At 45.0% G+C, this 27,914-nt stretch overlaps 1 protein-coding gene and 2 non-coding genes across 3 annotated transcripts; all 3 read right to left on the bottom strand.

Moving 5' to 3' along the window:
• Position 1: 1 nt before the first annotated feature.
• LOC134412488 (T-complex protein 1 subunit zeta) lies at positions 2-11,578 on the bottom strand. Its single transcript, XM_063146381.1, has 14 exons — positions 11,419-11,578; positions 10,315-10,378; positions 9,525-9,659; positions 8,538-8,711; positions 8,296-8,399; positions 7,709-7,819; positions 6,994-7,153; positions 6,746-6,828; positions 5,451-5,547; positions 4,573-4,720; positions 3,416-3,549; positions 2,820-2,922; positions 1,070-1,142; positions 2-357 (listed from the first exon to the last, which is right to left on the bottom strand). Exons 1-14 carry the CDS (start codon positions 11,550-11,552, stop codon positions 285-287), a joined length of 1,593 nt encoding a protein of 530 aa, XP_063002451.1. The 5' UTR covers positions 11,553-11,578; the 3' UTR covers positions 2-284.
• LOC134412840 (small nucleolar RNA SNORA15) lies at positions 7,937-8,074 on the bottom strand. Its single transcript, XR_010026439.1, has one exon. It is a non-coding gene; the product is annotated as a small nucleolar RNA SNORA15 (small nucleolar RNA).
• Positions 8,913-9,044, bottom strand: LOC134412841 (small nucleolar RNA SNORA22). The gene has a single exon (XR_010026440.1). It is a non-coding gene; the product is annotated as a small nucleolar RNA SNORA22 (small nucleolar RNA).
• Positions 11,579-27,914: the final 16,336 nt, after the last annotated feature.

Genomic DNA, 27,914 nt, shown 5'->3' with positions numbered 1-27,914 from the left:
GCAGAGAGCAGAACTGTTTATTGGGTAGAAAGACAGCAGCCTCAAGATGTATTAATTCAGTGCGTGTAAAAAATAAATAGTAACCGATTCAGTAGAAACTAAAGATTTCCATCTGCGAGAGGCCAAATTCCTGAAGGCGCAACGGTGACTCCTCCTGTCATTCTGAAATTGCAGCGAGACGCTGGGGGAAGTGGGGGGGGGGGAGGGAGGGAAGGGGGGTGCCTTGGGCTGGATTTCAGAGGCTGCAGGTCGAGATGCTCCCCCACTCAGGACTGCTTTTCAGCTCAGCCTTTGAGAGACGACATTCCAGCACGCATGATTTCATCAACTAGGAGAATGTTGCTAGCGATGACAGTGCTGAAGGAGAACAGGGGAAGAGAGACTGCGTTGACCCGGAAGGACAAACATCTTAAAACACAGAAGTATACACGGTCCCCAACGTATTTCTGCACCCTTTAGACCAGGGGGTGGGTGGAAGGCGATCAGGAAGGATTTCTGGCTTCCAATGGTTTAATAACAGCGACAAAAAAACTCCCCGCCGTCCTAAAGCACCTGGAGCCCTCCAGATGGGTTGGATTGCAACTCCCATAAACCCCAGCCGGCATGTTAGATGTCTTCTGGGCCACCCCACAGAAAACCGTGACAGCCAAGACCCACAGCCTAGACGTCAAAGTCTATGAGTGATCCTAGTTATGTTTACACAAAAGAGCTATTCAATTTCAATTAGACGTCGCGGTCTAGGATGTCTGCCTATCATTGCAATTTAAGCCAGCTAAAGCACAATCCTGTATGCCTTGTCTAGACGGAAGAATAACTCTCTGCACTGTGCCTAGCTGGCCAATTCTTAATGGTGGATTCCTATTACTATATTTCTTCGATTCTAAGACCACGTCGATTGTAAGACGCACACTAATTTCGATACCACCAACAGAAAAAGCTTTTGACTCCAAGAAATAATCAACGCACCTGCGATTCTAAGATGCACCCCGTTTTTAGAGATGTTTATATTTTGGGGGGGGGGGGGAGTGCGTCTTAGAATCGAAGAAATACGGTAATTATAAATTGTTACCTTGAATGAAGCAGTTGTTTTTTAACACTGTAGTTATCCCAAACTCCAGCTGCAGCTGCTGCCATCGGTTCACCTGGAAAACCAAGAGAAGTTATCGTTTAAAGGCTGTGACAACGGTGCATTCAGTCCAGGCTCTTCAAACAATTCGCTGGCGACAGATAGCCAAATTTGATCACGGTACCATAGCATACGTCCCGGGACTAGTTTTACTTTGTGTGAACGGGTTCGAGTTCAGAATGGGAAGCAAAATGGAAAGTGCAGCCAAGCGGAGAAGCGTTCCACCCTATTCCCAATGGTATACTTTGCAGACAAAACCCTAGAGCCGTACTGGATTGGGCCCGTCTAGTCCCGCATTCTGTTCCAAGACTGGCCAACCAAGTATCTTTGGTAAGCTTGTTAGAAGCCCTGATGTTACCAAAAGAATTGGCTAATTTGTCTACAAACAAGTAGACAACTTACTGTCAGGCCAAAGGTATTGTTTACAGAACTGTTTAGCATAATTAGCTATGCCCCAGTGTTATGTTCTGATTGGTTAATGCTGCTACTGGGCCCTGCCCCTTGAAAGCTCAAATACTGTATCGTATTCCCTATGTCTTTTGTCTGATTGCTCCCTTTGAAGAGGCCAGGCCTTGATTACTAATCAATAAAGCGCTTTTGAACCCTCTGTCGCTGGAATGGTGGAGTCGTGCTTAAGGGCTGTTTGGATTTCGTCCTTGGGTGAAAAGAACATTGATCTAACAAGCTCACGAGCAAGAAATGAGCATAGCACCACCAGCGCCTTAGCAGCCATTATTATTATTTATTTATTTATATACCATCAGTCTACATGGATCAGGAAGCATTGATAGCCTTTATCAAGATCATGCCCGGACACAGAACATGGCAGAATGTGGGGGGAAAGTTGAGGCCTGCTCTTGACTGATACGGGTCAAGACAGGATTTCCAACGAGAAGATGAAGCCCCGCTTATCGCTCAAAATAAAATACAGAAGTTTAAAATTCTACGCAATGATACAGGTCATTGCGAGCAAGTCTGCCAGCGTCCTCCGCTTTTCGAAGGAAAAGTTTAAATTTACTCAAGGGCAACCTATGCCGATCACGGAGGTGGCGCAGGTACGATGTGGCGATCAAAAAAAGAAGAAGAAGCAAAGTTCTCCTCAGAGTTGCTGCTATTACTGGTTCACATCAACCAAGACTGGAGCACCTCACATCAGTTTCACAGTTCGACAGAGACAAGCATGCCAACTGAACAGGGTTGTAATTCCGAAAGTCTCCTCTGCATGTTTATTCGGTTGGGGGTGGGTAAGTTTGTTCTATTTTTTTTAAAAAAAACTACTCTGTACTTGCAGCTATACTAAACCCACTTAAGAGAAGTGAAATATAGATTGACTGGATCCAGACTGCTGTTTAGCCTTTGGTCTTGGTTACATACTGTCCTGCATTGGGAGATGTTTTTGCTTTTTAGAATGTAAGCCTGAAGGCAGGGACTGTCTTCTTTACTGATTTATTTATTGTAAGCTGCACCGGGAGCCTTTTTGGCTGAGGTGCAGGATAAAAATTCTGGAAATAAAAAAAAATAAAAAAAAATACTAAGAATATCCATATATCTGAAAGATGTTAAGTTTTAACTCAAACCAAACCCATCGCTATTTTTGCCACGTTCAAAGTCAGAGGGGCTTCCCACAAAGACCCTCCTGCCCCTCCACGTCATCCTGGCAACCGATCGTAACGCACTTCTGTCATACTCTTACCGGAGTTTAGGTCAACGCCAACGAGCTGTCCAGACTCCGCGTATTCAGCCTGAACTTTCACGAGCGTTTCTTGACAATCAAAGCCAGAGTTCTGAGCAAGGACCTGGGAGAATCAGAGCACACACAGAAAACAACAACAACTTAGAATCATAGAATAGCAGAGTTGGAAGGGGCCTACAAGGCCATCGAGTCCAACCCCCTGCTCAATGCAGGAATCCACCCTAAAGCATCCCTGACAGATGGTTGTCCAGCTGCCTCTTGAAGGCCTCTAGTGTGGGAGAGCCCACAACCTCCCTAGGTAACTGATTCCACCGTCGCACTGCTCTAATAGTCAGGAAGTTTTTCTTGATGTCCAGCCGGAATCTGGCTTCCTTTAACTTGAATTTCTCCCTATGGTCTCCTAACGCAGGAAATGTCTTGGCGGACACAGACGCCCATCTTGGCTGTCCCGGCTCCTGTTTTATTTGCCCTTCCAGCTGCAACTCTCCTTCATCGAATACACTCTGCAGCCGGAGGACTTTTGCGTTATCGTCCCGATGACGCCCTCTTGAGCCCCCGGAGGACAAAACCAAATACATTTATCAGACGTCGCCTACCTTAGGAATGATCAACAGAGCATCGGCGAAAGCCTGCACGCCCAGCTGGGCCCTTCCTTTTATGCTGGGCTTATGCTTCACCAGGGCATCAGCTATGGCCACTTCTAGGGCTCCGGCCCCCGGGACCACACAGCCTGCAAGATGCAACAAACACAGGTGATCAGATCCACATCGGACACACAAGGGAAAACGGCAGGACTTATTACCCCTCAAACGTGGTCAAGACCCACTTCGAGTCAAATATAAACGGCATTTCTCAAGGTTTAATATTTATTATTATTATTTATTTAGAATATTTATATACCGCTCCCCATTGAAAAATTTCGGAGTGGTATACAAGGTAAAATGAAAATAAAAACAGAGTATAAACAGTTGAGACAAAATTTAAAAGAAGCAATAACAGTAATCCAAGGCTGCATGTTAGAGAAAGGCTTCTTGGAATAAAGATGTTTTCAGGAGGCACCGAAAGGAGTACAAGGTTGGCGCCTGCCTGACCTCCAGAGTCAGGGAGTTCCACAGGAGGGGGGGCCACCACGCTGAAGGCTCTTCCCCTGGTGGATTCCAATCGGAGGATGGATCTAGGTGGAACCACCAGGAGCAGGCCCTCGGATGACCTCAGTGACCGGGCAGGTTGGTAAGGGAGAAGGCGCTCTCTCAGGTATCCTGGTCCGAAGTTGTTTAGGGCTTTGTACACTAGTCCAAGAACCTTAAACCTGGCCTGGTAGCGAATAGGCAGCCAGTGCAGTTCCCTTAGCAGAGGAGTTACATGCTGGAAAGGGGCAGCTCCGGACAACAGCCGAGCTGCAGCATTCTGCACTAGCTCCAGCTTCCGGAGCAGCTTCAAGGGCAGCCCCACATAGAGCGCGTTGCAGTAATCCAGCCTTGAGGTTACCAATACCTCAAGCTATCCCTGTCTAGGAGAGGCCGTAGTTGGCGAACCAACCAAACATGGTAAAAGGCACTCCCGAGCCGTGGCTGCTAGGTTTAAGATGATGTTAGTATTGCTTCGTCTACCTTATATACTTCAGGGGGGGGGGGGCGGGGGAAACAACTCGTAGTAAAACTCAAGGTAAAACCTTCCCTTTTATTCTGCTGTGCCCCTGGCTGTACTGGGACTACCGAAAAGTCACGCAGCAGGGCTTCAAGGCCGCACTCACCATCCTCAATGGCGTTTTTGACGGCACGGAGGCCGTCTCTGAGCGCGTCCTTGATTTGCGTCAGCGTGTGCTTATTCGGTCCCTTGATGAGCAGGGTCACAGAACGCGGGTTGCTGCACTTCTCGATGAAAGTGAACTTCTCTTCGCCCTACGCAAACAGGACAAGCAAGGAGGTGACCGAAGGAGGCTGAGGAATTTTTAGCTGTAATTTATTGGAAGTCTGTTAGCTTCATTTTTAACAATGTGTTATTCTTTTAAATCATTCTTTTTTCCTCTTGAAAGCCACCCTGAGAGTTTTTTTTTTCCCTTAAAGGAAGACAACAAATATTTTAGCGGTACAATCCTACGATTAGACAGAAAAAAAGTCGTAGAACTCCCAGCATTCTCCAGCCGGCTGGGGAATGATGGGAGTTGTACGACCTTTTTCTGTTTAAAGGTGCACAGGACTGCGCCTTCAGCGAATTAATAAATAAAAATGCCAAGGGTTTATCACGCTAACGCAAAGGCAGCACAATAATGACACGTGGGCTCTGTTCAGAAGACACCTGAAATGATGGCAGTTCAGGATTTTTTGTTAACAAGAAAAGCCTTAACCGCTGTGGTTTAAGGGGCCTACTGAACAGGGCCATTGGCTAGATGCTTTTTCCCTCGTGCTGGAGCCAGAATACACTCTCCCAATTCACTGAGCAACACAGAGATTCCAAGAGGAGAATCTACGTAACAATCCCTCTGCCACCCAAGCTGCTATTTTTTAAATCGATTCCAACACCATTAGCAAAATCTAAGCTGGAGGAAGCCCAACAGCAAAGCCCCATAGATACCACTCGCCACAGAAGCCAAACGGCAGCGAGAATGGCAAATCCGTTGGTCACACGCACCAGTGTGTACTCATAGACGAGGCCTGCGTGCCCCAGGCAGTCAGCGGACAGGTCTTCCACAGAATTCATCGCGATGCCTCCACAAGCAAGGGTCAACCTGTAGGGGTGGGGGGAGAAAAAAAATCTGCGTTTCAGGACAACTCGAAGCCGCACTGTTGAATGTGACGGAACTACCGTACGTTAATCAGCCTCATCTTAAAAACTGACATTAATACTCGTTATAGGACACATTCAATAAAGAGCATACATTGGTTCTTTTAGATCCATCATTGTCGCTTGAGGCTCAGGTGACCTCAGTGGCACGGAGTGCCTTCTACAAACTCTGGTTGGTGGCCCAGCTATGCCCCTATCTAGACAGGGATAACCTGGCTTCAGTTGTCCATGCTCTGGTAACCTCCAAGTTAGATTACTGCAATGCCCTCCACGTAGGGCTGCCTTTGAAGACGGTCCGGAAGCTGCAGATCGTGCAAAATGCAGCGGCCAGATTGATTTTGAGAACCAGAAGGTTTGACCATATAACACCTGCTCTGGTCCGCTTACACTGGCTGCCTGTATGTCTCCGAGCCCAATTCAAGGTGCTGGTTTTGACCTATAAAGCCTTACACGGCTTGGGACCACAATACCTGATGGAACGCCCCTCCCGACGTGAATATACCCAGTCACTACGTTCAGCATCTAAGGTCCTCCTCCGGGTGCCTACTCTGAGAGAGGCTCGGAGTGTGGCAACGAGGGACAGGGCCTTTTTGGTGGTGGCCCCCAGACTGTGGAATGATCTCCCTGACGAAGCTCGCCTGGCACCAATGCTGCTATCTTTCCGGCGCCAGGTTAAGACTTTCCTCTTTGCCCAGGCATATGGCGGCACATCTTAATCACCCACATGTTTAGGATTTTTTTAACGGTTTTTAATGCTTTATGTGTGTCTGTTCTGTGTTTTAGAATTTTAAATTTTGTATACTTGTTTTTATCTCAATTTTAGAATGTCTGTAAACCGCCCAGAGAGCCCTGGCTATGGGAGCAGTATATAAGTGCAATAAATAAAATAAATAAATGAATAAATAATTTTGAAGAAATGGAGTTAGGTGCAGGTACCTTTTTAAAATATATACAAATCAGCTTGGTTAAACGTAGCTGGCTCCTGGAGATGCACATCATGATCCTAAACCGTGTTTATTCGGAAGGAAGTTCTATAGTGGCCCAAGCAGGTCTCCCCCCCCACCCCCGGCCAAGTGATAAAAGGGGTTTCAAGAACCAGAAGACTGGAATATTTCTGAACTGCAGACATTTCAGAAACTGACCTCTCCATGTTCCTCCGTTTTGCTCTGCGCAAAGCGACTATCCCCTCTTTTGCAAGCGCATCCAGGGAGAAAGGATCAATCCCCTGAAAATAGAGAAGATGAGTAAAAGCTGAGCAGATTAATAAGCCTGATTTTGTCATATTTAGTGAGGTCAAACAGATCAAGAATGAATCTTGATCTTGAAACAGTAGAGAAAGGCCTATTTATTATTTATTAGGCAAACGTCCCAAATCAACTCCGAGTCTCACCTTTTGATTGACCACAATGAAACCTTTATTTGAATCCCCAACAACCGACTTTTTCAAGTCAACAATTTTATTTACTCGTTCTTCAATGAACTTCCTTTCGGCTTTGACTAGTTTCTCTCTTTCTTCTGCGCTCTTGTAAAAGAACCCGGAGTTCACCTCTCTGAAAGCAGAAAATGGATCACGTCAGCTGTAGGGGTTCAAGCTATATTTTACTTATTTACAATATTTATATACCACTCCCCATTCAGAATTGTGGAGCAGTGGATAAAAACACATCAGAAGTACATTTTTTAAAGAAACGAAGTGCAAAATAAACCACGGCTGGTCATTAAGGAAAGGCTTCTTAGAACGTTTTCAGGAGGCGCCGGAAGGAATACAAAATTGGTGCCTGCCTGACGTCCAGAGGCCGGGAATCCCATCGGAGGGGCCACCACACTGAAGGCTCTTCCGCTGGTGGACTTCAATCGGATGACAGGTCTATGTGGAAACACCAGGACCATGTCCTCGGATGGGCTCTGCGACCGGGCAGGTTGATAGGGGAGAAGGTACAGGTAGAGAGGCAGGAGGGATCGTGGCCCAGCTTGTGAGAGTGGTCAGGCAGGCATTTGGATGGAGCCTGCAGCCTCTGACAGAACACCACACAAATCAAACAAAAATGCTGAAGATGGAACTTTTCAGCTCTCAATTAGTGCTGCAAGACCCATTGTACACGTACGTTTTTTCATACTCTAGCGATACATTGCAGGTAAGGATGTAAGCATCTTCAACCCTCTTCTTCATGTCAGGGTGACGAGCGCCATGATCCAAAACCAGCCCTCTGATCAGCCTGTTAAGAAGCAGTCGCAGGTAACCCTTCACGCTTATGCTTCCGGTTCCGTTCATTTATCCCAACATGCTGCCAAACGCCCCCTTCCAAATCCCCAATGCAAGGCAAACAACTTAGCTGTGTATCCCTTTCAGATGGGGCCGTGCCGCCTTAGGCAGAGCAGGCCATGAGGAAGATCCGAGACAGAGACGTTATTCTTGCATGGTGTCTGACTCCATCAGCCATTGTCAAAGCCAACGCAGAATTCGTCCATGCCTCTACACTACAAGTATTTCACACATACCCAAGACGGAATTTCATTCCTCCAGCAGTTCAGTACATCTAACAAAGACCGCTAGAGCGGCATTCCCTAACCTGGCGCCCTCCAGATGTGCTGAGCTGCAACTCCCAGAATTCCAAGCCAGCAGGAGCCCACAGCCACCCGCCAATGAAAGAAGATTTAAGAACGGAAGCCCTGAACTGTGTGTCGCACGTACGTTGTGTCAGTTTCGGATTTGTGCTTCATCTCCATTATTTCCACCATGTAGAGATCTATTGGTTCTCCGGGTTTCCTGATGGCTAGAATGGAGTCAACCACTGCCTTGAAAGAGAAAGTAAACAGCTCTATCAAACACCCGTTCCAAGATCCAGCCCGTCTTTCCCCGTTGTCCCCCGCCTGCTGTGCCCCTCCCAATTCGAGCGCGAGAGTTGCACGTTAGGGAAACAAGAAGCCACGCACCTCTGTCAAAATATCAGCCAGCTCAGCGTGGACTTTAGTGCGGAGAGAGGTTCTGGCAACGTCCAGGAGCGTCTCTCTGTCCATTTCCTTGGTTACTTTGACTTGCTCCAGGACCTGAAGGGCTTTCTCCTTCGCAGCTTCAAACCCTTCTGTAACGATTCGAGGGTGCAAACCCTGGTACCAAATGAGTTATGAATGAATGAGTACACACACCTAAACACACACACACACACACACTCCTCTCGTTGTTTTCGGTGCTGCACTATCTTTCTGAGAGAAAAAGAAGGCTCTTAAAAAACTTTGGCTCTGGAGAGGCATCTATTACCTCCATTACAGAAAGAGGGCACTGACTTGAGCTTGCACACACGAAGACAAACGTGTCCTGTCCTTTTGAATACATGTAAAAGGAAAGACGTTCCTTCCAATGCAGAGGGTAAAGCACAGGTTATTCTAGCACAGAGTTATGCCAAGGGAACTACAGGGCTCACTTGGGTGTTCACTGTGCAACACAGTTTCAAAGGCTCAATCTGCTTTTATGAAGCCACGGCCCAACAGCAGATTACACCACACACACCGAAAAAGAAACATACACTCTGAAGAAACGAAAGCCCAATTCCACAGCGAAGGTGCAAGAAGAAGAAGATACATCATTGCTGAAATGTAAGTTCTGGTTTCAGAGACTGCAATGAGAATTCCACGTGCATCAACGACGACACCTTTATCTGAAGCCTTGTAGGGGCACCACTGTGGCAAAGAGTCTTGTTTTGAATGGCCCTGCCTGGAAGCTCACACTTACTGTATTTCTTCGATTGTAAGACGCCATCGATTGTAAGACGCACGCTCATTTCAGTACCACCAACAGGAAAATAAAACTCTGCGATTCTAAGACGCACCCCGTTTTTAGAGATGTTTATATGGGGAAAATAGTGTGTCTTAGAATTGAAGAACTACGGTAGCTTATTTTAGAAAACACGGCCTTACACCTACCTCTGAAATGTACAGATCCGCCTGCTTGAGTAGCTCACCGATGATGAGTACATTGGAAGTGGTCCCGTCACCTGTGATGTCATCCTGTGCCGTTGCCACTTTGGCTATCAAGGACGCTGTTGGGTGCTGGATTTGCTGGGGGGCACAAGGGGCGCAAGATCCAAAAATAATTTCTCAGGGCTGCGGATGTTTTGGACTACAACTCACATAGCCCCCGACCCTTGGCCGTGCTAGCTGGGGCAGATGGGAGCTGTAGTAAAAAATGTCTGGCAGGCACTAGGCTGCCTGCCCCAGAACTAGACATAGTACCTGTTTGGTGTTGTTTGTAGCCTCACAAGTTGCACACCTCCGACAGGTGATACACATTCAACACAATTCCTACTGCTTGGGCTTTCTCTGTGTTGGTACCCCGCTTGTGGAATACCCTCCCCTTGGAGGCCCGACACTGGGTTCATTCCGGCGCCAAGTTAAAACACGGCTCTTTATCAAAGCCATCAGGGGCTAAATTCTCCATGGTTACACATCGTTTTAATTGGTTTTAATTGTTTTACTGCTTTTTAAATAATTCTACCAGTTTTAATTTAACAATTTAATTCATTTTTAAGCTGTGTAAATTATTTGTGTTTATATTGTTCTGATTTTATCTGTACGCTGCCCTGAGATCCCAGTGATAATAGAACGGGATACAAATGTTTTAATAAATAATAAATACTGCCTAGTCACCCTAAGAAACCCCCAGATTACGTGCCTCTTACATTTTAGGCGGACTCCACAGGAGGCACAGACTCACCATTTCGTGAAGCAAGACGTTGCCATCTTTAGTAAGCTTGATATCCCCAGCGCCGGACACAAGCCTGCAGGGGACAGAAAGCAGAGCCATCAGCCCCTGGTCCCACCTTCCCTTGGCAGATACATGCCAAGGGACTGCCACCGTTGAATGCACCAACAGCACAGTGAGTCGCTGCTGGGGACCTCCCTCTGCACAAAGAAATGATGGCACTTTTGAACCCTTCACCCAGCCCACCACCAGCTACAAGGAAGAACAGAGCTTCCTGCAACACTTGTTTCTCCACCCGAACAACACAGCAAACCTCCTCAACGGACAGGCTTCAATAATCCCACTCACTGTGTATAGTGCAGCTCTGACAACTCCCTGCAAACCCCTACACAGCCTGCTGGGAGTTGTAGTCCTCCAGGAAAGTTGTACACCCCCCCCCCCAAATGGGCTGGATTACAACTTTTAGCATCCCTTAGCTAGCCTGCTGGAGTTATAGTCCTCTAGAAAAATTGCAGTTCTCCAGATGGACTGAACTACAACTCCTATCATCACCCATCCAGCATGCTAGGAGTTGTAGTTCTCTAAATTGCAGCTCTCCAGATGGGCTGGACAATCATCATCCCCCATCCAGCATGCTGGGAGTTGTAGTGCACTAGGCAAATTGTAGTTCTCCAGATGAGCTGGGCTACAACTCCCATCATCCCCCAACCACCATACTTGGAATTGCGGTCCTCCAGACGGGCTGGACTACATCTCCCAGCATCCCCCAGCCACCATACTTGGAATTGTGGTTTTCCAGACGGGCTGGACTACATCTCCCAGCATCCCCCAGCCACCATACTTGGATTCGTGGCCCTCCAGACGGGCTGGACTACATCTCCCAACATCCCCCAGCCTGCATGCTGGGAGTTGTAGTCCACCCCATGTGAAGGATGCCCGGTTGGGGGGCTATGCGCACTAGGGGTCGGTGGGTGGGGGCCCCCTGGCCTCTGCGCATGTCCCGGCGCCGCCATTTCCACCCTCGAGCGCCATGTGGGTGGGCGTGGCTCCCCGTGGCCCCGCCTCCTCCCGGCCCGCAGCCCCCCCCCCCGCTCGCTCCCCCCCCCCTCGCCTCACATCTTCATGGTTCCTTTGGGGCCGAGATTGGTCCTGAGCACGTCCTGCAGGCCTCGCGCCGCGCTGATGTTGACGGCCAGGGCCGCCTGGGCCCGCGCCACCTCGGCCTTGGGGTTGAGCGCCTTCACCGCCATCTCGGCCGGAGGAAAGGAACGGACTGAGCGGCCCAGTGGGAGCGGCGTCTGCGCGCGCACCCGCACGCGCCGCCTGACGTCACGGCGCCGCCCGCTTCTAGAACGCTCCGCGCGCACCCCATTGGCCCGCCCGCGGCCCGCCCCCCGGCGCCCGTTGGCCCCGCCGACGCGTCGCTCAGGAGCCGCGGCCTGGGCGGCGGTTGGAGACCGTTGCTATGCAAAATGGCGGCCGGCCTGGCCTGGCCTTAGCCACGACCTCATGAATATTCATGTTAGGCTTTCTCTCTCTCCTGGCATTGATACAAATGGACTTAATGGACTTAAGGTGGCCTTAAGTCCATTAAAGCACCTGCTAGAATACATGTGTCAGCCTTTAACGTGCTACAGTATAATATATATATATATATAAATAATAAATGACTCAGGACAAAATACCTAAGAATACTAGTAGGGTTGTCCCTCAATCACACATATGACTACATTATAGCTGCATGTGTGGGTGACATACACAAGCACACTTAAAGGGTGTTTATGAATATTAAACAAAATATCCCAACTCTACCCTGATTCTTGACCAGCCTCTGTGGTCAAGACTGACATCTATATAGCTCAAGGACTTAGTACATTTTCCCACACCGCTCCAAAATGGCTCTTAAGGATGTAAGACTTAAGGGCACAATTGTATGCATGTTTAGACAGGAAAAAGTCCTACCATCCTATGCATGTTTAGACAGGAAAAAGTCCTACCATCCTATGCATGTTTAGACAGGAAAAAGTCCTACCATCCTATGCATGTTTAGACAGGAAAAAGTCCTACTGCTGAAGAAAGTTAACAAAGAATCATAGAATAGCAGAGTTGGAAGGGGCCTACAAGGCCATCGAGTCCAACCCCCTGCTCAATGCAGGAATTCACCCTAAAGCATCCCTGACAGGTGGTTGTCCAGCTGCCTCTTGAATGCCTCTAGTGTGGGAGAGCCCCCAACCTCCCTAGGTAACTGATTCCACTGTCGCACTGCTCTAACACTACCATCCTATGCATGTTTAGACAGAAAAAGTCCTACCATCCTATGCATGTTTAGACAGTAAAAAGTCCTACCATCCTATGCATGTTTAGACAGGAAAAAGTCCTACCATCCTATGCATGTTTAGACAGAAGTCCAACAATCCCCAGCTTGGCTGGCTATCGCAGCTGGGAGTCATAGCACTTTTTTCTGTCTGAACATGCATAGGATTGCACCACGTTTCTTGAAAAGAGTGCTCCTGTTTGGGTGACTAGCTACTTAGTTACACCCTCCTCCCTCACAGGGTTGTTGTGAGGATAAAACGGGGAGAGGGAGGAACCTGTACACCCCTTTGGGCTCCAAAAAGGAAAGGCGGGATGTAAATGTAACAAAATAAATTCAGTATTTACATATATTTGCATTATTTACATATAGACTAAATCTTAATATGATTAAAACTTTTTAAATAGTAATAAAAACCTTTTCTATTGCCTGTGTACAAAGGTTGTAGCATTTCTTACCTATTGTGAGCGTGAGATTCTCTTTTGGTGTTTTTTTGTGAACCGCCCAGAGAGCTTCGGCTATTGGGCAGTATAAAAATGTAATAAATAAAATAAAAGTTTCCATTTTCCAGGGGCTCATCTACACCAAGCAGGATATTCCACTATGAAAGTGGTATATAAAAAGCAGGAGCCACACCAACCAGTATATAGCAGTATGTGTCAATGGGCCCCAACAGTTGTCAGTGCACTTCAATACCACTATAAAGCAGTTGTGTGGCTCCTGCCTTTTATATACCGCTTTCATAGTGGAATATCCTGCTTGGTGTAGATGAGCCCTAGGTGCCCCCTTTGCTTGGCTGCCTTTATGTAGGCTTGCCAGATCAATTAAACAACAGCCTTTTAAGATTGTCCATTATTGCTAAACCAATACATCATAGCTTGCCTTAGGACACCTAATAGATGTGTGGCTGTAACCAGATTTGAACCTGGTTCTTTCCCGTTCACACTTGTTACCAACTTCCCAGTAATACCTATTGTTGTAGATTTCAAAGAAACTGACAAACAGACCAGGGAGACACTAGCGACAGCTTTATTTTCAGCAGCAAAACAGAGCACCTACGTGGGCTGAACTCCAATAGGAGAGGGAAGGCCCAGAGAACGGCTATGGCAGGCTTTTTATATTGCTGAGTAAACAATCTCAGTGTGCCTGTCTCTTTTCCATGGGAACTAGCTAAAATACATTATGAACTCAGCTAATCAGTTTCTATTCCATTGTTCTAGCTTGTGTATGTGCAGCAAGAAGTCTTAATCACGGCACAGACTCTTCTTCGTGCTGCAAGTAAGACATCAAGGGTCATGCAGTTTTGTAGTGTGACTTGTGAAATCTGTGATGTTTTGTCTTAAAGGGCAGACATGGCATCAATTGGGGCAGTTTTGATTGGCCTCTGCTGTGACAGATTTACTGGAAGCAAGATCCTCATGAATTGATGGGATCTAGCGTATCTTGTTTCCAAAGGATTATCAACAGCCCTTTTGACCTTACGCTTGCAAATATTGTCTGCTGTTAAACTGGTGTGTGAACTGAGACCAGGCAATAGTTCTATGGCAGGATCTTATACAACTATGGTCCACAGAGCTAATGGAGTCCTTGGATATATGAACAATTTCTCACCTTGGCATATGTTTCGGAAAAACATACTGGTAGAGGAATATGCTCTGCGCCTTCTCGAATACCATATAACAGAAGAGGGAGTCCTCTCTATTATTTGGTTGTAATCTTTACGGCATTTTGCTACATTGGGTTTACTTATTATACCATTATCTGTCAGTGTGTAACTGCTTTTGAAACAAGACAGTAAAGGAGAAAGAACCAACAGTGCTACTAATAAAGAGGTCTTTGTATTTGCTAACTATCTCTAGCTTGAAGCCTCCCATTGCAAAAAGTGTCTACCTGAAACTTGAATGAAGTCTAAAAAAATTAACGTTGTTTTATCTTTAAACCAGCAAGTGGGGTCACATTATGGTCAAAGGAGAGTAGACAAAGAACTCGGAAGCCCAGAATCTTGTGCAGTGTTCTAACTCTTAAAACTTTCCCATAATTAGTGTCAATCAAGTAATCCACGATAACTTTTGCTGTTTGGGTAATCTCCTACGGGTTCTTGTCACTGAGTATGTGTGGCGTTTTGATATGGGCCATTGTACTGGCAGCGTAGAGGGGTTTCATACTGGGATGGGATTATATTCCATCCTTTATTTCCTTATTTATTTATTCAAGTACTTTTATTCTGCCCTTTAGCCAAAAAGGCTCTCAAGGCAGCTTACAAAAATATTTTTTAAGACAGTCCCTGCCCACAGGCTTACAATCTAAAAAACATTCCTGCCCACAGGCTTACAATCTAAAAAACATTCCTGCCCACAGGCTTACAATCTAAAAAACATGACACAAAAGGAAAGGGGGTGAGGAGGGAGGAGGGGAAATGGGTATGGAAGCAAATTCAGTCACTAGATTCTCAGCTGCAAAGTCTATATATCTCTGTACCAAAGTTTGTTCATTTTCTTTGGTGATGTTTTGTTCAAACCGGTATGCCTTCCACCTTTCTTTTGCCCAAGACAGGCAGGCACACCAATTCCAAGTATGCCTTGTGGATGATGGGCTGACATTATTATTAATATTATTGTTGTTTATTACATTTATAAAATCACCTCAGCTCTCTGGGCGGTTTCCAAAGATTCAAAAGATTAGATTAAAAAGACTGAACATTAAAAATCGATGTACACATTTTAAAAACAAAAGCATAGAAACAGCTAACGTTTAAAACAATTAAAGCGCATATCCCACAGTTAGTAAGATTAACTAGGTTGAGCTTTTATATTGTATTTTGTACTATGTTTTTTTTAGAAAAATTGTATATCGATTTTTAATGTTCAGTCTTTTTAATCTTTGTAACCCCCCCAGAGAGCTCCGGCTATGGGGCGGTATAGAAATGTAATAAATAAAATAAATAATAAAATAAAATAAAATAAGGTTAGTAAGGTTAGTTAGTAAGGTTAGTTAGGTTTATATACCGCCCCATAGCTGAAGCTCTCTGGGCGGGTTACAAAGATTAAAAAGACTAAACATTAAAAATCGATATACAATTTTTTTTTAAAAAAAGCATAAAAACAGCTAACAATTATTATTATTATTATTATTATTATTATTTATTTATATAGCACCATCAATGTACATGGTGCTGTACAGAGTAAAACAGTAAATAGCAAGACCCTGCCGCATAGGCTTACAATCTAATAAAAAACACATATCTAACAAATTAATAAGGTTAACTATTTCTGCTACTGCTAAACTTAGTTGTACTATTCCCTTCTTTATTTCCCATAAAGCATAGTCCAAAAAGAACAAGACTGGAACAGAGCGGCCATCTCCGTCATCGTTGGCTGCCTGGCGAAGTCTGTCTGGCTGGACTTTTGCCAACTCTACCAGTAGGATGAAATCGTTTTGGTTTCTGGAGAGTGGCTGGGCATTATTATGGCCCTTAAATATTTGTACAGTAAAGTTAGGTGGTCTCCGGGCATGATCCGCTGGGTCTTGGGAGAAGCAGTCGACACCTGCTGTTGGCCGCGTCGGGGAGAAATCGCCTGCGTTGTCCTTGAGAGCGCTGCCTCGGTCGCTGTCTACACTTGACTGGCGAAGTCTGGGTCAACGGCCCTCTTGCAGGGTGATGTGTGGATCCGGGAACATCTGGTAGGGACCTTTCCACCTGGGCACTCTTGTCCACTGAAGAACCGTGATGCCGGTGGTCGTGCAGGGCTCGTCTGGGTGCCTTTAATCTGTAAATGACAACCTAAAATTACCTCATTAATGCACGGCCATAGTCTTAATACTTGATCATCTGTTAGCGGGAGTTTGGTGGCCTGAATGTTAGTGGGGGGGGGTCATTGGTTTTCCCATGAGGGTTCCCATAAGGACTAATCTCTTGTTCGTAAGTGCCAGAGGCCGGCCACACACCCAACTGCTCTGCCCAACTAGAGTAATTACGCTGTTAATCATGACGTTATCAACTGCATATAGCTCAGACTACACAGGAGGTATGAGCTTGCCCTTCCCTGGAAACATGGTGTGCCCTGATATCCTTGATACTCCCTTTTCTTAATTGCAAAAAAGGGATTTCATCAAATTCCAAGACCCCCAGGTGATCAGGCTGGAAGTTTGGATTTCATGAAGAGGAATCAGGCGAACACACACACCATGCTTTGCAGCAAGGTCACAACATATTTAGGGCATCAAGAAATGCTTCATGTGGTGAATAAATCTTTATTTACAGAATAGCCTTCTGCTTAAAGAGGAAGCATGTTGGTCTGGATAGTGAGGCAGTTAGTTAAGAAACATGCCTACAACAGCTATAATTTTTTTAGCAGACATTGTAGCTGTAAGGAAATCTTGAAACTTTAGTGTAGATCAGCTAGTTTTATGAGGTGTCTGCATAAGCTGGCCAGCCTTATTAGGACACTCATTTTCTAGCGACCAATTTCACCACAATAGTGGCAATATTCTAGGGTGAGTTTGCTTTTTGCTCACACCATGTTCTCATCCATCGCCTCTGCCCTTGAATCTACCATGGATTCTGCGTTGTTCTTGTTTTGTGGGCTTTTTTAAAAATGAGATTCTTAATTGCTTGAACTCTAAATGCAATTTAACCCTTCAGAGTCTGAAATTTCTACTCCTACAATTCAATACTAGTGATACATTTTTTTAAAATGCAGGTAGCTTAAATATACAACAGCCTAAAAATTCTTTCTTTCTTTGGCAGGAGAAATCTCCCTCCCCTTTCTTTCTCGGTTCTTGTCTCTAGGCTCCACAACACCTTTTGCTATGTGCCAGATTTAAACTCTTCTTCTACCTGTCTCTTTGCAAACGAAGCCACAAACCATTCAACTTCTTCCTAGCTATCTTAAAGAGAATCTGAACAATTTAAATGTTTTCGAATTTGCAGGTTCTGGCCCATAACTATTGTACATATACACCGTGGGTGTCAACGACAGCTCTGTTCACTTGCTTCCTCAGGTACCTGTTTTACTGACCTGTCTTTTGCACTGGGCCCAGCCATGTTAAACCTCATCTGCCCCTCCAATGGACCAGGCTCACTTTTCTAAGTCTGTTTTGCTGGGTCTCACAGTAGTCTTGGGTTGGGAGTCCAGTGTGATCCAGACCCACGGTGTCACCTGAAACAGGAGGCTAAGCCAATAGGGATTTCAAAAGGTCTCTTACCTTGAGTGCGCGCTGGAATGGCGGTCCCCAGAGAGCTTCTGCCGGTGTGCTTCTGACGAGTGCTGTCAAATCCCAGACGAGGCTCCCCAGGTATTGTCGTGGATCTCCAAGGCACAGACAAAGAGACCAGTGAGACACTAGCAACAGAATTATTTCCCACAGCAAAAGAGAGTTTGCACAGCGGTGGGCTGAACCCCAATAGGAGAGGGAAGGCCCAGAGAACAGTTACAGCAGCCTTTTTATACCGCAAAGTAAACAATCTCAGTGCAAATGTCTCTTTTCTGTGAGAACTATTTAAATACATTCTGAACTCAGCCTTCAATATTAGAAGCCTGTGTTCTGTTAACTCCAAATTACAAGTTTGTGATCATGCCTGTCAGTTCTGAAGTCAGCCATCCCCATGAAGAGGCAGGCCAGACTGCTAAGTCCCTGAACTTCAAGCATGGCCTTCTCCATGAAGGAAGAACTGGCTCTGCTTCCTAGGAAACCTTCACTGGCCTGAGACATCCCATGAAGGGAATCCTGGCTGTGTGTAACACAGTTCTAAGTCCAGGTCTGGCCCAAGGTATTTTGCTGCCCGAAGCAATCCCCAATAAAACATGACTAGTTCATGGAACAATTAGGTCGACCTGAGCCAGGTGAGGGACGTGCAAGCCTGCTTGTGTCCTTTGCCAGGAGAAGGACCTGCAACCCTGTGGACTCCCTTGGACCTCTTAGGCTATCCTTCTGGGAAGGCTGTCTTGGGTTGGGATGTAAAGTCACGTATTGCAACAGTTCCGCTCCTGCCTAGAATGCCCCTTAGAGAAGGTGGTGGCAGGGGATAATGGGTCTGTCCTACGGCGGTCTTGCTACAGGGTGTCTCAGGGCTGTAGTTGACCCCCATGCTTTCCAACATCTACATGAAACCGCCGGGAGACGTTAACCAGGGGTGCGGGCTGAGGCATCACCAATGACACGTAGCTCCGCCTCTCCTTCTCAGCTAAACAGAGGTGAGGCAGTTGAAGCTCTGAACCAGCGCATGGGCAGAGGAGTGGGCTGGATGAGGGCCAAATAAACTGAGATTCAATTGAGACAAGACAGAAATACTGTTTGTGGGTGGTTCATCTATCCGGTTAAGTGACAGTCACCCTGTTCTGGAAGGGGGTTTCAGACTTCCTAAAGGGTGAGGTCTGCAAGTTGGGGACGATGATGGATCCGTCATCGTCCACAGAGGCACAGGCTCCCTCAGTGGCTCAGAGTGCCACCTGTTAAGGGGATGTTTTTACTTCTTAGTTATTTTAATTATTATTAGACACTCAGTGATTTTAGTTATTTTCTCTCCTGTTGATTTTAGTTTAGTATATTTATTTCTATTGTTTGGATCTTGGCTAGTTTTATTCTGTTTTAATTTCTTATTATTTTAAATGCTTGAAGAACTTTGGGATTGGGTGCAGTAAATAAAAAGAAAAAAATGAACTAAAGTAAAATAAAACACAACTAAAATACAAATGGAAATAAAAAAAACGGTGACCTCAGTTGTTTTGGACTACAATCCCCATCAGCTCCAGCCAGCATCGCCGATGGCAGGGGATCATGGGAGTTTTAGGCCAAAACAACTGCAGCTGTTCCTCCCTGGCCTAAGCTAATGGGAAGCTACTCTGAGCCACGGAGGGAGCCTGTGCCTTTACGGGCAACGATGGATCCATGACCGTCCCCAAACTACAGACGTCACCGATTGGGAAGTCTGAACCCCCCCGCCAGAACAGGATCAATGTCACTAAACCGGAATGATGAACCACCCGCAAACAGTATTTCTGTGTTGGCTGGATTGAATCTCAGTTTATTGGCCCTCATGCAGTCCATTCTCCTGCCCGTGCGCTGGTTCAGGGCTCCAACTGCCCCACCTCTGTTAGCTGAGAAGGAGAGGCGAAGCTGGGTGTCATGGGTGATGCCTCAGCCCGCACCCCTGGTAAACGTCTCCTGGCGGTTTCATGTAGATGTTGAAAAGCTTGGGGGTCAAATAAAGCCCTGAGACACTCCATAGTAAGACTGCCATAGGACAGATCCATCATCCCCTACCAGCACCTTCAAAATTCTTGGCAGGAGCGGGACCATCACAATAATGACTTCACATCTCAACTCAAGGCAGCCTTCCCAGAAGGATGGCATGAGAGGTCCAACGGAGTCCACAGGGTTGCAGGTCCTCTGTCCTTCTCCTGGCACAGGTCGACCCAAGAGTAACCCACCCTTCTCTCAAACAGGAATTTCTGAACTCCTGGACCCAGCCGTACATCCTCTCATTAGATGTATGCTTCTTGGCTTGGGATGTGCGTTATCAGGAAATCCAGTCCTTTAAGGGCTCGTGGGATTTCCAATAGGAATCCTGGACGTATGCTAAGAATTTAGGAATTTAGGCACATCCTCAGTAGAGGAATCAAGCGTGATCAAGATCACAAGTGTGCTCACATGTAATTTCATGCAAGAATACCACTCTTAGCATTCCCCACAGTGAGCCATAAAATAAAATGTAATACACAACAACTAAAACCCTCAAAACACATGAAAAAGGGGCTGGCTCTGCTCCCTAGGGTACCTTCACTGACCTGGGATATCCCCATAAAGGGGACGCGAACCTGTGTGTAACACAGTTCTAAGTCCAGGTCTGGCCCAATGTATTTTGCTGCCTGAAGCAATCCCAAAAACTGTGCCACCCCACACAACACCCCCCCCCCCAAATGACTAGGTAATGCAACAATTACCAATAATGCAGCAAGAGAACCGATAACGTCATACCTTCCAAGATGTGATGGGAGCAGGCCTGGTCCTCAAAGTCTGCAAGCATGGAAGCTAGGAAGGAATCTTGGTAAGGGGTGTTTAACCCTATCACTGCCAACCGTTCTTCCTCTAAACCACCCTTCCCCAACCTGGTGCCCTCTCATGTCACAGTTAAACACATTGGGATTTACTTCTAAAAAGGGCACAAACCAACTCTTTGCAGTGAAGCACTTTGGGTAATTCACAACAATTAAAACCACAAAATGCATGAATACTGGCCATGCCTGCTAAGGCATCTTCACTTAACCTGAGACATTCCCATGAAGGGAACAGTGCCTGTGTGTAACACAGTCCCAAGTCAGCGGTCCTCGTGAAGAGGTGGCAAAGAAGTCCGCTAAGTTCCAGCACTTAGACCATAATGTTCTCCGTGAAGGAGGGTCCTTGGAAGGGCACCATAGCTAACCTGAGACATCCCATAAAGGGATGCAAGCTGTGTCTAACACAGTTCTAAGTCCAGGTCTGGCCCAAGGTGTTTTGCTGCCTGAACCAATACAAAAAATTGCACCACCCCACACAACCCAATAAAACATGACTAGGCAATATAACTATTACGAGTAAAGAAGCAACAGAACAATGTGTCTGTTGAGTTTTTATGATTCTGCTTTCACACATGTAGAAATTATATACTTACCTTGTCAGAAGAGATGGGAGCGGGCCTGGTCCTCAAAGTCTTCAACTGATGTTAATGATCCTGTTTGGACACGTCATTCCTATGGACAATTACCTTGCAGAAAGCCTGACTGGGAACTGAACACTGTTAAGCTTTATCACAAAGTTGGCACAAACAAACTCTTACAACCAAGCTCTTAGGTCTCTATGAGCAGATCTACACAGAGTCGTCGGGGCGCCCTGAAGGCGCTTGCGTGCGCCTCCAGGGCACCCCGAAACTCCTAGTGTAGATACCTGTAGATACCTGTCCAGAAGAGGCGGAGGAGGCGGCAGCAGCGGTGAAAGGTTCCCAGGGCTCCTTGTCAGATGCGAGGGTGCCTAGAGCGTCCTTGCCATCACCGCCCACCTCCCCACCGGCCTCCTGCTGCCGGCGAAAGAGCCACCCAGGTTGGAGAGCTCGGCAGAAGAAGCCCGCCTTCTTCCGCCAAGTTCTCCAACCCAGGTGGCTCTTTCGCCGGCAGCAGGAGGCTGGCAGGGAGGTGAGCAACGTCGGCAAGGACGCTCTAAGCACCCTCGCATCTGACAAGGAGCCCTGGGAACCTTTCACCGCTGCTGCCGCCTCCTCCGCCTCTTCTGGACAGGTATCTACAGGTATCTACACTAGGAGTTTCGGGGCGCCCTGGAGGCGCACGCAAGCGCCTTCAGGGCGCCCCGACGACTCTGTGTAGATCCCCTCCTGGTAATGAAACTATTACCAGTAAAGCAGTAAGCGAACTAACAATGTCTCTGAGAAAAGATGTACATAGGACTAAGCTGAGTTTTTATAATTCTGCTCTCACACATGTACAAATTATACACTTACCTTGACAGAAGTAATGGAATGTGTCATTCCTATGCATACTTACCTTGCAGAAAGCCTGATGGGAAACTGAAAAATGTTAGGATTTATCACAAAGTAGGCACAAACTCTTTACTCTTTGGTCTACTAACAACCATTAAAGGCACAAAATGCATTTTGAAATAAAATGCAGATGGCCAACTGTTGAAAGGATGCAAAAGGGTTTAAACTAAGGATGATGGTACAATACAGTATGGGAAATGGCATTTGCCAACTGTTGGAAGGATGCAAAAGGGTTTAAACCTAAGACGACGGTACAGTACAGTATGGGAAATAGCACTTACAGAGAAACATACTCAACATTTTAGACTATTAAGAAAGCAAAGGAAGGAGACGCTTATGCAACAGAATGCCGGTGTTTTATTATATTCACACAAACAAAATAAAAGTACCAACACAGGTTTCAGATGCTTTTATTAGGTTATGGTTTCAATAGTTTCTCAGGAGATAAAAATTAAAGTACATAATAATAAAAAACAGTCTACCTTTCTATTTGATACCTATCCTCCCATTAGTTTATCTAATTTTAAACCTGCCTAATAATTAATGTTAAATTCCTACTGGGTATTTATAGTGTCGGACTCTTTCTTTTAAATATATATAGCAATTTATTACTTATTCCTTGCATTTAAGTTTTCTGTATTATGGTGATATTTAAGTTTTATAATAAAATAATAAAATTCAATACACAACAATGAAAACGTGCAATTACGAAACTTGGTAAGGTGTATTTAACCCAATCACTGCCAACAGTTCCTCTAAAACACCTTTAACCAAGCTGGTCCCTCACCCGCCATTTCACAGTTAAACACATTGCGATTTACTTCTGTCGACTTTGCAATAAACCCTTAAAAATGACACAAACTAACTCTTACAACAATGCTCTTCGGGCAATTCACAATAACTAAAACCCTCAAAACACATTGCAAAATAAAATGCAATACACAAGAATTAAAACCACGAAATGTTTTGCAATATAAAATGTAAAAGCGCAGTCCTGGTAAGGGATGTGTAACCCTATCACTGACAACCACTCAAACTCTAAACCAACCTCCACCAATCTGGAGTCCTCGCATTCCACAGTTAAATGCATTGGGATTTACCTCTGAATAAACACAAATAGGACCTTGCGATAAACCCTAAAAAAAAATGACACAAACCAACTCTTACAACTAATTTCTTTGGGCAGTTCACAACAATTAAAACCACAAAATACTTTGTAAAATAAAATGCAGATAGCCAAATGCACATAAACAAATTTTGGCAGGATGCAAAACATTTCAACATAAGATACATTATAGCATGAAAAATGGCACTTTCAGAGAAACTTAATAAACTTTTTAGAGTAATAAGGTGACAAAAGAAAAATGACACTTTTGCAACAGAATGCTTTTATTACATACCCACAGGCAAAATAAATGCACACGGACAAAATAAATACACCAACTCAGGTTTCAGATGCCTTTATTAGATTGTTACATTAATATCTCAGGAGAAAAATAAACTAAAATTCATAATAAAAACATTTCTTTTGATTTAATATCCCCTCATTAATTTATATTTTAAATCTGCCTAATGACTAATGTTAAATGTGTGCAGTAAATGCAATACACAACAATTAAAACCTCCATAATCCACGAAGACCATTGCTAACCTGTGATGTCCCCATAAAGGGAACACTGCCTGTGTGTAACACAGCACTTAGTCAGCCAACCCATAAAGAGGTGGCAAGTAGACTGCTAAGTCCTTACACTTAGCGCATAACGTTCTCCATGGAGGGCCAGCCATGCTTGCAAGCGACCATTGCTAACCTGTGATGTCCCCATAAAGGGGACGCTACCTGTGTGTAACACAGCACTTAGTCAGCCAACCCATAAAGAGGTGGCAAGTAGACTGCTAAGTCCTTACACTTAGCGCATAACGTTCTCCATGGAGGGCCAAGCCTTGCTTGCAAGTGGCCATTGCTAACCTGTGATGTCCCCATAAAGGGAACGCTACCTGTGTGTAACACAGCACTTAGTCAGCCAACCCATGAAGAGTTGGCAAGTAGACTGCTAAGTCCTTACACTTAGCGCATAACGTTCTCCATGGAGGGCCAGCCATGCTTGCAAGCGACCATTGCTAACCTGTGATGTCCCCATAAAGGGAACGCTACCTGTGTGTAACACAGCACTTAGTCAGCCAACCCATGAAGAGTTGGCAAGTAGACTGCTAAGTCCTTACACTTAGCGCATAACGTTCTCCATGGCGGGCCAGCCATGCTTGCAAGCGACCATTGCTAAACTGACATGTCCCCATAAAGGGGACACTACCTGTGTATAACACAGTCCTAAGTCCAGGTCTGGCCCAAGGTATTTTGCTGCCTGAAGCAATCCCAAAAACTGTGCCACCCCACACAACCCAATAAAACATGACTAGATATTTAAACAACTGCTAGTAAAGCAGCAACAGAACTAACAGTGTCTGAGAAAAGATGTACATAGGACTAAGCTAAGCTGAGTTTTTATAATTCTACTCTAACACATGTACAGTCTTGCACTCACCTTGTCAGACGTCTTCAACTGATGTTAATGATCCTGATGAGATGCGTCATTCCTATGAACACTTACCTTGCAGAAAAGCCTGTGGGCACAAACTCTTACAACCAGGCTCTTTGGGCAATTCACAACAATTAACCCCCCATGCATAATTATGTCCAATATATCGACACCTCTGGCAATTATGCCAATTAACACCAGCTGTCTGATTGTATCCTGGTGTCAGGGCGATGGTATTATCATTTACCTTGTAAATGATAATGCAGTTGCAGCTTTTTGCAGTTAATTTTATTTTGTCCTCACTGTTTACAATTATCCCACTATCTGTATTGTTCTATGTTGTTCCCTGCCTCGATCCAGAGGGAGAGGCGGTTAAGAAATAAAATTATTATTATTATTAAATGGATTCCTGCATTGAGCAGGGGGTTGGACTTGATGGCCTTATAGGCCCCTTCCAACTCTACTATTCTATGATTCTATGAGCCTGGAATTATTTTTTTGTGAACTTCCCGGAGAGCCCGGCTATGGGACAGTATAAAAATTTAAGAAATGAAATAAAACACAATAAATTGCAATACACAACAATTAATCCCCCCCAATTTGCATAGTAAAATCAAACACAGCAAACAATTAACCCCTTAAATTGCATGGTAAAATCAAACACAATACACTATTAAACCACCAAAATGCATAATAAAACACAATACACAACAAATAAAACCACAAAATACGTAACAAAATGCGCTTTTACATATTATATTGCAAATAGGAAGCAAGGAAGGAATCTTGAGTTTACATTTTATATTGCAATTAGGAACCAATCTTGCGGTGTCCAGCCCTGTCTCTGCCAATGACGCCCTTTGAGAAACTCACAACAATCAAAACCACACAACAATTGAACCTCCAAAATGCATGTTCAAATAACACGCAATACAGTTAAAACCAAAAAATCCATAACAACAAATGCAATAAAAACCACAAAATGCATTATGAAATAAAATGTGCTTTTACATTTTATATTGTAATTAGGAAGCCAGGAAGGAATCTCGGTAAGAGGAGTTTAACCGTATCACTGCCAGTCATTGCTCCTCTAAACCACCCTTCCCCAACCTGGTGCCCTCCCATTTCACAGTTAAACACATTGGGATTTACTTCTAATTAAACACACATAGGATTGTGTGATAAACCCTAAAAAAGGGCAGAAACCAACTCTTTGCAGTGAAGCACTTTGGGCAATTCACAACAATTAAAACCACAAAATGCATGAATGCTGGCCGTGCCTGCTAGGGCATCTTCAATTAACCTGAGACATTCCCATGAAGGGAACAGTGCCTGTGTTTAACACAGTCCCAAGTCAGCGGTCCTCGTGAAGAGGTGGCAAAAAGGCCGCTAAGTTCCAGCACTTAGACCATAATGTTCTCCGTGAAGGAGGGTCCTTGGAAGGGCACCATGGCTAACCTGGGACATCCCATAAAGGGATGTATCTAACACAGTTCTAAGTCCAGGTCTGGCCCAAGGTGTTTTGCTGCCTGAAGCAATCCCAAAAACTGTGCCACCCCACACAACCTAATAAAACATGACTAGGTAATGAAACAATTGCTAGTAAAGAAGTAAAAGTACCCACAATGTCTTACCTTGTCAGACGTGATGGGAGCGGGCCTGGTCCTCGAAGTCTGCAAGCTAGGAAGCAATCCCAACCACACCTTCGCTGCTCTAACCCACCCTTGCCCTGGTGCCCTTCCATTTTGCAGTTAAACACATTGGGATTTACTTCCAATTAAACACACATAGGATTGTGTGATAAATCCTAAAAGTGGCACTAACCAACTCTTACAATTGAGCTCTGTGGGCAATACACAATAATTCAAATCACAAAATGCATCAGTAAATAAAATGAAATACACAATTCAAATCACAAAATGCATCAGTAAATAAAATGAAATACACAATTCAAACCACAAAACGTATCATTAAATAACATGAAATACACAATTCAAACCACAGAACGCATCATTAAATAAAATGAAATACACAATTCAAACCACAGAATGCATCATCAAATAAAATACAATATAAAATGTGAAAGCACATTTAGGAAGCCAGGAAGGAAACTTGGTAAGGGGTTTAAGTTTAACCCCATCAGTACCAATCATTCCTCCTCTGAACCACCCTTCCCCAACCTGGTGCCCTCCCATTTCAGTTGAAGACCCTGTTGGCCCTGTTCAGAAGGCTCCTTAAACCACAGTGGTTCAGCCTTTTTTGTTAACAAAAAACCCTGAACCACCGTAGTTTAAGGCGCCTCCTGAACAGGGTCATTGGGGTTTACTTCTGATTAAACACACGTAGGATTGTGTGATAAACGCTAAAAAAGTTACACAACCCAACTCTCACAATAATAACCATTCAAACCACAAAATTCATTACAAAACAAAATGCAACCCACAACAATTCCAACCCCAAATGCATCAGAAAATAAAATGCAACCCACAACAATTCCAACCCCAAATGCATCAGAAAATAAAATACAACCCACAACAATGCAAAACACAAGAAACATTATAAAATGAAATCCCAGGCACTTAGCTGTCTTTGATGCAAGTAGATCAAGCAGACAGACAAGCTGAGAAGAGAAGGGAAAACATACAATTACACACAAGAACAAATAAAACACTTAAGACTAATACAAGCTAAAACTTACTAATTGCAATATCCAAAGAGACACCTTTAGTTTTCAGATGTCCCTCAAACAGAAGCTGCATTTCAACAGGGCTTGTTGGCTCATCTGCTGTTCAGCACAACCAGGAGGAGAAGGGGAGCAAAGCCACTGGCCAAGTAACTCTCTGACCACCCCGGCCATAACTACAGCAGACTAGCCAAGAGAGCAGAACCCTATTTTATTCCTTTATTATATACTTATACTGCCCAACAGCCAAGGCTCTCTGGGCAGCTCAAATCATAATACACAAAATCAAGAATAACGATTTAAAAATGTCATATAAAACCAATGCAAGTTATAGTGCAGGAAAAGGTTGTCTAAACAGGTACGTCTTCAGGAGGCGTTTGAAGGAAGTTGCATTTTCCGCCTCCCAAACTGCACGAGGGAGGATTTTTCCAGAGGGTGGGTGCTGCTACAGAGAAGGCCCTGCCGTTGAGGATCTACATGACAACAGTTTGTTCTTCTTGGAACGAGAAACAGGGGCCCCCTCTGATGATTGTAAATGTCGCCCGTGTGTTG

This window comes from Elgaria multicarinata, chromosome 22, assembly GCF_023053635.1.
Source record: "Elgaria multicarinata webbii isolate HBS135686 ecotype San Diego chromosome 22, rElgMul1.1.pri, whole genome shotgun sequence".
Classification (NCBI taxonomy): domain Eukaryota; kingdom Metazoa; phylum Chordata; class Lepidosauria; order Squamata; family Anguidae; genus Elgaria; species Elgaria multicarinata.
This window is presented reverse-complemented; position numbering and strand designations above follow the sequence as displayed.

Coding starts and splice junctions, on each gene's coding strand:
- LOC134412488 (XM_063146381.1), bottom strand. CDS start 11,552: ATGGCGGTGAAGGCGCTCAACCCCAAGGCCGAGGTGGCGCGGGCCCAG. Junction 9,660..10,314: donor ACGTCTTGCTTCACGAAATG/GTGAGTCTGTGC, acceptor TGTGCCCCCCAG/CAAATCCAGCACCCAACAGC. Junction 5,548..6,745: donor AAACGGAGGAACATGGAGAG/GTCAGTTTCTGA, acceptor CCACCCCTACAG/GTTGACCCTTGCTTGTGGAG.